This window comes from Salmo trutta, chromosome 32 (genome assembly GCF_901001165.1).
Source record: "Salmo trutta chromosome 32, fSalTru1.1, whole genome shotgun sequence".
Lineage (NCBI taxonomy): Eukaryota > Metazoa > Chordata > Actinopteri > Salmoniformes > Salmonidae > Salmo > Salmo trutta.
Window position 1 is genome coordinate 9,829,730 of NC_042988.1, and position 12,681 is coordinate 9,842,410.

Here is a 12,681-nt window from a genome sequence, read left to right on the forward strand (position 1 = left end):
TGTAAATTAGGTATTTAATTTATTTATTTTTTATAAAAATTTGCACAAATTTCTTAAACCCTGTTTCAGCTTTTTCATTATGGGGTATTGTGTGTAGATTGCTTAGGAATTGTTTTTATTTAATCAATTTTAGAATAAGGCTGTAACGTAACAAAATGTGTAAAAGTCAAGGGTTCTGAATACTTTCTGAAGGCACTGTATATGGTGTCATTTGGGGCTCTGAATAATGTGGAGTGTTGCTGGCCTTTTTACTCCACCCATTCCGTTGACGGCCGAATCACATTACATGTGCGCTTACTGCATTAAAGAAAATCACTAACCAAACAACAGTGCAGGTCATGCTCACTGAATTAAATGGCAACTACACTAAAAAATCTAAGTTTCTTCAATTTTTCCCAGAAGTCAAAAGTCATCCCCTGATGTAGTTTAAGCATTGTTGTGAACACAGAAAATCAAAAAATGTTGTTTTTCTATTTTAAAAAATGTGGAAAACTGGGGGGAATCAGGAAAAAAAAGCGAAATCTGAAAACTGGAAAAACAAAACCAAGAAAACAGAATTTGGGAAAAACATAAGTAGGTAAAACATTTTTATGGTTTTTAGAATGCCCGACCGACATTTTTGGCTTTGCATGACTGCACCTTAAAGTGTGTGTCATCCTGCAGCACAGCATTTTTGGGGAAGTTGAGGTTAGGTCCGATATTGACTACACACCCAAGAGGGAAAGAGGTTCGGCCATCCTAGAAATGTTTTAGTGAAATATAATATAATATATCAAGTTTAGCGAACACTTTTTTCAAAAGCTTCTTTCAGTCATGCATGAATAAAGTTTTATGGATGGGTTTTGAAGTTTTATGGATCGGGAATTGTTTTATGATCGGGAAAGTTTGGGAAAGTTTTATGGATCAGGAATTGAACCCAATATCCAAGATAAATGCTTTGTGCACGGTCCTGTGTGGCTCAGTTGGTAGCGCATGGTATTTGCAATGCCAGGGTTGTGGGTTCGATTCCCACGGGAGACCAGTACGAAAAAAGAAAAAAATGTATGCGTTCACTTCTGTAAGTCGCTCTGGATAAGAGCGTCTGCTAAATGACTAAGATGTAAAAAATGTATATGTTGTGAAGCCTCAATTTAATTATTTATAAGGCCATTATTAAGCGGTTTATGTCATATTTGACATAGTGGGTTATGTCACACATTAATGCCACATTTATGAACCCTTTATAAAGCATGACATACGGTTATAGATTATTTGTATGAAGCCTTTATAAACTGCACGTCATTTAAAGCATACCAATTCCTTTACTCCTAAAATGTTGGAAGTAGGCGGGACGTCCTATACACTGTCCAATAGAAATCAAGGACACTGGATGTAGTTTGAAAGGTTAACGGGAATATGGTCCAATGGGGAAAGGAAATAGGATTCGAGTCCATTCTTACCATTCGTCAGCGTTTGAGTCACCCAGCCGCCCTAAATACTGTCAACCAATTGCAAGCATTGTAGTACATTGAAAGCTCCATTATAGGCTAGGTTAAAAGTAGTGACAAGCTAAACAGGAAATCACAGTCGAAGGAGGTTTCCTTTTGTCCAATGGACGTTTAGGACGTAGTAACTAAGATTATAAATGACAAGGTGACAGCTGTCAGAGTGCACATTGACTGCTGCTGTGAGCGAGAATTAGTAATCTAGGACCCCGTGTGTACTGTAACATTAAGGTGAGTTAATAATTTAGGGTTTCAGTGTGACGCATTATTTTGTGATTTCGGTATGGTTATAATCGCATTGTGAATATTTTGAAATGTTCTGTCAGCATTGCGGGGGCGAATATAAATTGTTAGCATGCTAGCTAGCCATGCAATGTAGGTGAAGTTGACGGCCATTCAATGATTTCTTCCCAAGAATGACATTTTACAGGGAATGTATTCGTACTGTAGAATTCTTACCAGAGAAGTGTCTACATGGGCAGCCGCGAATACTGTTGGGAAATAAACATGCAAATGTTAACTTGTTAAACCATGCATTTTGGTGTACAACCGATTCTAAGCTGCGGTGAAGCTTATGCAAAATGTCTGACTTGCTCGTCCATATCTGGGCCTAGTGAACCAGTGCATGTTTTCGGTCATTATGGATTCATGTCCCTGAGGATTGAGAAGGACGTTTAACAATTTTTATCAATTTCTAGTCCTGTACCAAATGCAGCGTCCTTGTATTTAAATCCTGTATTGGTGTTGTGGGTCATTTTTGACCTTCACGTCTCGAGCTGGCTAGCCAAATCCTCCCACCTATCTAATAACGTTAGCAGTGTCCGTCTGAAGTATATTACATTTAGCTAGCTATGGCTAACAAGCTTCCCGGGTAATCCAACTAACGTTTCATGCTGTCATCTTTTTGCAAATCGATGCTACCCTCATTGCATGTGAAATGGGTTTAATAAGCCACATTCAAGCATGGACATTTTAGTTTAAGTTTCCCCCGTGATGATTCCTTCGGTTGTCATTCGTGCTAATGTTAACGTTACCTGCCCAGGGGCGGAATGGCGACAGGGAAGGAGGGGGGGGGGGGTCTACTGTACTAAAGAATGTGGCGTTTTTAATTTTTTTTTTTTTACAATGAATTTAGCTAGTTAATTTTTTATTTTTTTTACACTCATTCAAGCAGAGCTAAAGGCTAGCTTGCCTGTCTGGGCCATATATGCACTGGTACTAATACACTACCTCGCTACACAATTAGGTAGTGTATTAGTAATTAACACAATTGGATTAATTAGCACTAGACATCTCTGGAGTCGAAGTTGATCATAGTTTAACTCCCCACTTAGTGTTTTGAAAGGATCTTGTTTAATGCTTCACTGTCATTTGCTTTGGGCTCTTGCCACATTCAATCACGCCTTGCTATTTTCACTTAACTGATCTTATGACATGGGCATAAAGATTGTAACTTGATCCTTATTTGCACCGAGTTGTAACCTCTAGAGATTCTACATTCAGATTTTACTACAGAACCTTAGTCTGCCTTTTGTGCATCCTCTTCCCAGATGCACATGGTCAAATGCTTGACTGGTTACACCTACAGCTCAGGTCACCTTTACTGTACCTTTAGCAGTGTAGAGCTGGTGTAGGGCTGTAGTTAAGAGTTGTGCATGCCTTTAACTTTTTTTTGGTGGGTCCAAACGACTGTGCTTAAAGATGCCTGTTGAATTGGTAGGACATTTCATGGTGGCGCAAATGAGCAGTTAAATGTAATTCTCATCTCTCTCCACAGGCACCAGCCATGTACGCCTGCGCTAAGTTTGTCACCTCACCTGCTGTGGTATGTATTTGTTGAAACTACAATGTCACTGTTTGATCCTCTACCAGTCGTACCTTATCAGTCTAGATCTAGCATGTACACGCAATCCTGCTTAGCTATAAGATGCGCAGCAAATGAGTGTCCTTGGTAAGGAATATCACATTTTATGTAACATGCAACGAATACAACAGGTGTCAGGATGCTCTCGATGGTGCAGCTGTAGAACCTTCTGAGGATCCGAGGACCCATGCCAAGTCTTTTCAGTCTCCTGAGGGGGAATAGGTTTTGTCGTGCCCTCTTCACGACTGTCTTGATGTGTTTGGACCATGATACAGGGATGCAAACTAGTCACCTTTTCGGCTAAATTCGCCGTTTTGAATCCAAAATTGGTAACCTATGTGATCCGTGTTGGTCCGATGAGCTGTAAGTGAACGACTGACACGCGTTTGAAGCATTAACATTGGCCGTATCCAAGGCTCAGCCAATCGTTCACACAACAGAATGCAGCACGCGACTGAAGAGGGAGACAACCAATTTGCTAATTACATCATCAGCGCGCTCTCTGGAAAGACAGCAGAGAGTGGAAAGGCAGCTTGCCAGTTACAGCAGCGTGTCCCCTGAACGATAACGAAGAGGTAGGTGAGAAGTCTGACCATAGAGACGGGGGTGAGAAGGTGATGAAGCGTACTTCATGAGCTGTAACTGAACAACTGGCATTTGGAAAGTTTGAGGTGAGGGAGAAAGTGGGGTGGAACAAGTATTGTTCGCATTGTTGAGTATGTTGCTAGCTGGATCGAATTCTGCAAAAGTTTTTTATTTTTTATTTAACCAGGTAGGCCAGTTGAGAACAAGTTCTCATTTACAACTGCAACCTGGCCAAGATAAAGCAAAGCAGTGTGACAGTTACACATGGAATAAACAAATGTACAATAGAAAAATAGTCTATATACAGTGTGCAAATGGAGTAAGGCAATACATAGGCCATAGTAGCGAAGTAATTACAATTTAGCAAATCAACACTGGAGTGATAGATGTGCAAGCAGAAATACTGGTGTGCAAAAAAGTAAATAAAAACTATGGGGATGAGGTAGGTAGATTGGATGGGCTGTGTACAGCTGCAGCGATCAGTTAGCTGCTCAGGTAGCTGATGCTTAAAGTTAGTGAGGGATATATGTCTCCAACTTCAGCGGTTTTATATATATTTTAATCTTTTTTTTTTTTTAATTTTGCAATTCGTTCCAGTCATTGGCAGCAGAGAACTGGAAGGAAAGGCGGCCAAAGTAGGTGTTGGCTTTGGACGACCAGTTGAGATCCAAGGCCAGAGAAATGTTGAGCAACATTGGCCAACTTGGCCAACTTAACTGATCAAATAATTGAGTTCATGGTGTAAAAATTTGCTAGCTTATGTTAGTAACCTAACCAATTCGCTATAGTCTTAACTGGTTCACGACTCCTTGCCGTTCCTCAAGTTAAAATGTGCTAACGTTGCTTACTGGACCCTGGTAATCTGTTTTTGAAATGTTAACTAGCTAACATGCTAACCACTATCTGTTAACTAATGTTTTCCCTCTACAGTATGTGGTTAATTTTCAGAATGAGAGAATTGGGTGACAAAGAGGTGTTGCTTGTTAAACAAGTGGATTCAGGGATCAAGTGTAGCAGGAGCTGGGCCTGGCTTAAGCTGGATGCCTCTATAGAGGTGAAAGGAACACATTATATATTTTTTGCATGTTTCAGTGTAAAAAAAAAAAAGTGTTTCCTTTTTGGGCCCTCACCAGCTTGCATCCCTGGTGATCTTTTGCTGGTGATGTGGACACCAAGGAACTTGACGATCTCAACCTGCTCCACTACAGCCCCATCAATGAGAATGGGGGCGTGCTCGGTCCTCCTTTTCCTGTAGTCCACAATCATCTCCTTTGTCTTGATCACGTTGATGGAGAGGTTGTTATCCTGGCACCACACTGCCAGGTCTCTGACCTCCTCCCTATAGGCTGTCTCATCGGTGTCAGTGATCAGGCCTACCACTGTTCCGTTTACAAACTTAATGATGGTGTTGAAGTCGTGCAGTCATGGGTGAATAGGGAGTACAGGAGGACTGAGTACGCACCCCTGAGGGGCCCCCGTATTGAGGATCAGCATGGCAGATGTGTTACCTACCCTTACCACCTGGGGGCGGCCCGTCAGGAATTCCAGGATCCAGTTGCAGAGGGAGGTGTTTAGTCCCAGGGTCCTTAGCTTAGTGATGCTCTTTGAGAGCACTATGGTGTTGACTGATGAACTGTCGTCAATTAATAGCATTCTCACATAGGTGCTCCTTTTTTCCAGGTGGGAAAGGGCAGCGGAGTGCAATAGAGATTGCATCGTCTGTGGATCTGTTGGGGTGGTATACAAATTGGTGTAGGTCTAGGGTTTCTGGGATAATGGTGTTTGCTGTGAACTATGACCAGCACATGAGATGAGAACCTTTATTCTTTCAATCAACCTTTAAAAAATAATAAAAAAAAAAAAGTCTATGGCAGTGTTACCTATATGCGTGACCAGTGGTCAGCTGGGGATTAAATTGGGAAAACATCACCTTGTAGGCTAATCTAACCCTATAGTACTCAATAGTACTCAGTCTTTACTAAGGACACGATTTGGATTGATCATGACGTGACACCGGTGCCTCCGACTCTGTACCAGCACCCCCTGTATATAGCCCCGCTATTGTTATTTACTGCTGCTCTTTAATTATTTGTTATTCTTAGCTCTTACTTTTTTTAGGTATTTTCTTAACTGCATTGTTGGTTAAGGGCTTGCGAGTAAGCATTTCACTGTAAGGTCTACACCTGTTGTATTCGGCTCATGTGACAAATAAAACTTGGTTTGACATTGCCGTTCTACCGGTCTTCATGCGTCTAATCCTCCTAGACGTTAGACTATTAGATGCACCTCTGTAGGGTCATAATCTTGGCTGGCTCCAGAACTCACCTCAGGGTAATCTACATTTGGCAGTCTTAGTAATGATTGTAAGTAGAGCTTGTTACAAGCTTCTAAGTCTGTCTGGGAGTCTGATGTGTAGTTGTCTTGCAGCTGCGTGGGGGGTCCAGAGTCCTCGCCCGGCCGGTCTCGGTCTCAGTCTTCAACAGACCTGAAGCCAGAAGTGAGCAGCAGGTAAGCCTCTCTGCAAACCAAAAGTAAACCCTGTGACAGTAGCGCTGCTCACAATTCTGTGCTTAGGTGTGTGTGTAAACCTTTTGCCAATTGCCCCTTTTTGTGATAACCTGAAACCATTAATTAGGCCATTTTTATATTCCTAAAGTTTATTTTTAACTCATCAGTGACCCTTATTGCCTCTTCAGTTGTATTTATCCTGAACACCAGACTACTTTAAATCCCTTTATGGTGAAATACTAACATAACCAGTGCTTAAATAAGACTGGTATCCTGGCTGCATCCTTGTGCCCTTTTCCACAGATCCCTTCAGGACTCTCAGTGCGACCTTTTTACTCGCATATCCGCCTTAATATTTTGCTGTCCAACCTGGAATTTAAATTTAAGAGCACCAGTGTGCTTAGAGAAATTAAGGATTTTAGCTTTAGTATATTAAATATTTTTCATAGTGCTCCTAAATTTTGTGCCTTAATTTTATTTATTTTTTTAAATGTAGGTGCACACATGCTCGTTGTAAAAATAAGATGAATTAAACAAGGCACTGGCGCACCCTGCACTTGTATTGCCCATTCTTGACTGTTATCTTGAGCAGTACTTTCAACCTCTGCACTATTCTCTGTTCTTCTTGATAGGTTCTGTTCTGGGCCTTTATTCTGTGGGGTCAATGTACTCCTACACTGTAATAGTACAGAAATGTATTACGCCATACATTTCCTTCTGTTCCATAACATTCCACTCCTAAACAAACCCCAGTTCCAGATGTGTCCCTCCTAGCCCTTATCTGTTATTTCTTGTTAGTTCAGACTACCAGAAGGGTCAAGGTGAAAGCAAAAGGGAGCTAAGAGCTTCCATTGTTTTGGAGTGGTGGGCTATTATGAGATCTACACCTGTCAGGTGGCCTCAGAGGAGCTAGAGACTGAAATGGAACTATGTTCTGATTTTGACTGTGCTGCACCCTGCATCTTCCCCAGGCCCTGTTGCCTGTCGGTGAGGCCTCTCTTCTAACCCGGGGGTTCCAGACCAGCGCTATCTCCAGGGACATCGACACTGCCGCCAAGTTCATCGGTGCTGGAGCCGCCACAGTGGGTGTGGCGGGATCAGGGGCTGGAATTGGAACCGTGTTCGGCAGCTTGATCATCGGCTATGCCAGGTAACTGAATCCTTCTCGTTCATCAAGCCTCTGTTTGTGGAATTGGGCAGATTTAAACGCAAAATCTGAGGCAGAAGAATAGTTGTGATCATTGATTATGTGAGTGGCAGGGAAATGCTAACATTTTGGCACAAGAGTATTGATGAAGCCTATTAATTTGGGTTCATATCATTAATGACCAAATTGCTGCTGGTGCTGTCGTCCAGCCTAAATCATAACTTCCGGTCCTCTCCTCTGTCTCTCTGACAGGAACCCCTCCCTGAAGCAGCAGCTCTTCTCCTACGCCATCCTGGGCTTTGCCCTGTCTGAGGCAATGGGGCTCTTCTGTCTCATGGTGGCGTTCCTCATCCTGTTCGCGATGTAATTTAGTCTCTCCCATCCCTGTCACCTCCCTTCTCCCAGGGAATTGGAACTCTTGATGTGACGCTCATGAGGCTGTGGCACCGCCATTCCAATCAAAATCTACGATTACAAATCCTGCCTTTTTATGTTCCCCTCTTTTTCAAAGTTTTACGTAAGAGCTCAATTTGATTTAGACTGTCTGTCTGAATAAATGGTTGGGATAACTATAAACTTGTCAGTCCTTATTTTCAGTGGTGTTTGGGTGCTGGACTTAAAGACACATAAAAGTACTAGTTAAATTATCACATTGAATACAATATAAGCTAAATGTACTAGTACAGGGATGTGGTCTCAACTTCATGGTGTTAGAATAATAGAATACATAAGGTGCAATTTCAATAAAATGTAGTTGTGCATCAGCAGTCACTCAATTAGCCCATGTCAAGCAAGGCATTTTTAGATTGGTAAATTAGTGTAGCAACCAGCTAGCAACCAGCTATGTAAACTTGTAGTAAGTACGGTTGAATTACCAACTGGGGTGGGGCCCATTTGATCATCAGTTATATTAAAAACGGCAAGCATTTGCCTCCCCTATGGCAATGTGTATAATTTCAGGAAACTTTGAAACACTATTTTTGGGGTCTTCGCTGTCACGAGGGGGGCTGATAATGTTTTGCTCGCGGGGTGGGTATGGATGTGGGTACGCAGAGCCACTGCTGCCCCTTGTGGTGGGCATTTGTATTTTTTATTTTCTTTGTCTCCCCTACCCCAATTAGTTTCCATCCCTCTACTAGTTTATACAGTGTACGAAACATTAGGAACACCTTCCTGATATTGAGGTTTGCCCTCGAACGGCCTCAATTTGTCAGTGCATCGACTAGGTGTCATGCGTTCCACAGGGATGCTGGCCCATGTTGGCTGGATGATCTTTGGGTGGTGGACCCTAATTGATACACGGGAAACAGTGTGAAAAAAAAAAAAAAAAAATTAGTAGCGTTGCAGATGCACTCAAACCGGTGCACCTGTCACCTACCATACCCTGTTCAAAGGCACTTAAAAATGTTGTCCTGTTCATTCACCCTCAATGGCACACACAATGTCTTGAGGCTTAAATCTATTTAACCAGTCTCCTCCCCTTTGTCTACACTGAAGTGGATTTAACAGGACAACAAGGGATCATAGCCATCATCTGGTCAGTCTGTCATAGAAAGAGCATGCTTGGTACGTTTTGTATATGTAATACAATTTTTGGTCTGCACAAAATGTTGATATACAGGCTTGCTTGCTGCAATTTACTGTTGACTTGATTCAAAAGCTGAATTGGGAAATGATCTGTTTTCCTAAGTGGAGTTTAACTTTACGCAGTCTAGCAGTAAACCATGCTTTCCTCTGACATTTTGAGTTGGAGAAGGACCTCTGATTCACCCTTGGTGTAGCCACAGGGTCTAGGTACTGTCTGCATTTCCTACACCTGCCCTGTCCATTGCTTTTGAATGCAAGCGGGGGAGCCAATGGGCACACTTTGGGGGGGGAATATGACTTCTGCACAGACATGAGTGCCTAGGTGTTTCTGGACAACAATTTTACAGTTATTTGGGTGGGTGGGCCAGTGTTACAAGAGGATAACCACATATTTGAGCTCTTGAAATGAAGTACATGTTTAAATTGGCTATACTGTACACTTTCCTCATTAATTTAGACGGTGAAGCTGAAATGTTTCATTTGGCTCTATTTTGGATTTAAGATCAAATGTTTCATATGCCGCAACAATCCTGAATGTCACCTTTTAATTTCAGGGTATTTGGTATTTGTCACCTTTTGATTGGGGGAAATGGATGCATAAAGTGCTTTCATTTCTTAACGGTAAAACACATGCATGAAGATACCCTCAAATGAAAGGTGATGCTCTCTACTGTTTATATAAAACATTTGAGCTCAAATCCAGAATGCTGGAGTATAGGGCCAAGTTAAAAGTTGTAGCGTCACCGTCTATATAAATATGAAGCAGAGTGTGGTTTTATTCTCTAGGGCAGTAGTTCCCAACTCAAAAAATATATAATTCTGTGACACACTTAAGGTCCCTATAAATGTATTTAGTGGTAATGACCTCCATTTCATCTGAACGAAACTGCAAAGTATCTCTTTTGTGACAAATGTTTATATATATATATATATATATATATATTAAATAGGGTATATTATGAATATTGTCATAGTTCTGATAGTTCCTTACTCATTATGGTTGATTTGTGTGTCCCTTCAAGTGTATCCTGCCAATCTGGGCCAGATCAATTAAATTATTTAGCTCAGGTGAAGTAGGTCTTTAGTTTTGAACGGTTTGGGCTACAGAGGAGCGGTTTTCTGTATTTTAAAGGCACAACCACCGACACAAAGCAATGCTCCGTTTGTTTCTATGACAGACGCTGTTCTATAGCTTAGCCCAGTCGTATATTAAGAAATATTTCTCTGACTAAACCTGATCAGACTTGCCGATTTAAAATTATACAAATGTCTTTGCTCGTGGTGTCCGCACCTCAAATACAGAATGTAACAACGATACATATGTAACCATGTGCCATTTAATGTATTATCTGAACTGCACTAGTGCTCCCAAGTCAAAATGCTATGTGCATTCCATGTACTGGTGATATTACAACTTCAATCACTAATGGAAAAAGTGACTGACTGAATGGAAGAATTTAACTTAAATATTTTCTGGTAGGAGACAGTTAAGAGGTCACCCAGGATGTTCTATAACCCTGAGTTAAACTAAAGCAGTCTTTAAGTTACAAGTCAATTTTTTTATTTATTTTACTGCCAACTCATTTAGGTTATAATCCATGTCAAGGTACAGTTGAAGTCAGAAGTTTACATACACTTTAGCCAAATACATTTAAACTCAGTTTTTCACAATTCCTGACATTTAAGCCTAGTAAAAATTCCCTGTCTTAGGTCAGTTAGGATCACCACTTTATTTTAAGAATGTGAAATGTCAGAATAATAGTAGATAATGATTTCTTTCAGCTTTTATTTATTTCATCACATTCTTAGTGGGTCAGAAGTTTACATACACTCAATTAGTATTTGGTAGCATTGCCTTTAAATTGTTCAACTTGGGTCAAACGTTTCATGTAGCCTTCTACAAGCTTCCCACTATAAGTTAGGTGAATTTTGTCCCATTCCTCCTGATAGAGCTGGTGTAACTGAGTCAGGTTTGGAGGCCTCCTTGCTCGCACACGCTTTTTCAGTTCTGCCCATAGGATTGAGGTCAGGGCTTGGTGATGGCCACTCCAATACCTTGACTTTGTTGTCCTTAAGCCATTTTGCCACAACTTCGGAAGTATGCTTGGGGTCATTGTCCATTTGGAAGACCCAATTGCGACCAAGCTTTAACTTCTGTCTTGAGACATTGCTTCAATATATCCACATAATTTTCCTCCCTTATGATGCCATCTATTTTGTGAATTGCACCAGTCCCTGCTGCAGCAAAGCACCCCCACAACATGATGCTGCCACCCCCATGCTTCACGGTTGGGATGGTGTTCTTCGGCTTAAAAGCATCCCCCTTTTCCTCCAAACATAATGGTCATTATGGCCAAACTGTTCTATATTCTCCAAAAAGTACGATCTTTGTCTCCATGTGCAGTTGCAAACCATAGTCTGGCTTTTTTATGCCGGTTTTGGAGCAGTGGCTTCTTCCTTGCTGAGAGGCCTTTCAGGTTATGTCGATAGGTCTCGTTTTACTGTGGATATAGATACTTTTGTACCTGTTTCCTCCAGCATCTTCACAAGGTCCTTTGCTGTTGTTCTGGGATTGATTTGCACTTTTTGCACCAAAGTACGTTCATCTCTAGGAGACAGAACGCGTCTCCTTCCTGAGCGTTATGACGGCTGCGTGGTCCCATGGTGTTTATTCTTGCGTACTATTGTTTGTATAGATGAATGTGGTACCTTCAGGTGTTTGGAAATTGCTCCCAAGTATGAACCAGACTTGTGGAGGTCTACAATTTTTTATTTTTTTTTCAGAGGTCTTGGCTGATTTATTTAGATTTTCCCATGATGTCAAGCAAAGAGGCACTGAGTTTGAAGGTAGGCCTTGAAATACATCCACAGGGACACTTCCAATTGACTCAAATTAAGTCAATTAGCCTATCAGATGCTTCAAAAGCCATGACATCATTTTCTGGGATTGTCCAAGCTGTTTAAAGACACAGTCATCTTAGTGTATGTAAACTTCTGACCCACTGTAATTGTGATACAGTGAATTATAAGTGAAATAATCTGTCTAAATAATTGTTGGAAAAATGACTTGTGTCATGCACAATGTAGATGTCCTAACCGACTTGCCAAAACTATAGTTTGTTAACAAGAAATTTGTGGTGGTTGTAAAACAAGTTTTAATGACTCCAACCTAAGTGTATGTAAATTTCCGACTTCAACTGTATGGTGTTGTAAAGAAACTGTAAAATACTGACTGTGTAGGCCAGTGGAGGCTGCTGAGGGGAGGACAGCTCATAGTAAGGGCTGGAATGGAGTCCATGAAATGGCATTGAACACATCAAAGATGTGGTTTCTTTGTTTGTGTTACCATTCCATTGACTCCATTCCAGCCATTATTATGAGCTGTTCTCCCCTCAGCAGCCTCCACTGGTGTAGGCCTACTGCTGTATGTTGCTACTGTCCCTGACAGCCTCATAACATGGTCGCAGAGGCCAACTACAATTCCGATGATCGCCGCCAGGTGGCAG

At 41.4% G+C, this 12,681-nt stretch overlaps 1 protein-coding gene across 1 annotated transcript; it reads left to right on the top strand.

The window, feature by feature from the left end:
* The first annotated feature begins 1,564 nt into the window (after positions 1-1,564).
* Positions 1,565-8,160, top strand: LOC115171019 (ATP synthase F(0) complex subunit C3, mitochondrial). The gene is made up of 5 exons (XM_029727466.1): positions 1,565-1,715; positions 3,262-3,309; positions 6,361-6,441; positions 7,413-7,591; positions 7,841-8,160. The coding sequence occupies exons 2-5, from the start codon at positions 3,271-3,273 to the stop codon at positions 7,953-7,955; spliced, it is 414 nt and encodes a 137-aa protein (XP_029583326.1). The 5' UTR covers positions 1,565-1,715; positions 3,262-3,270; the 3' UTR covers positions 7,956-8,160.
* Positions 8,161-12,681: the final 4,521 nt, after the last annotated feature.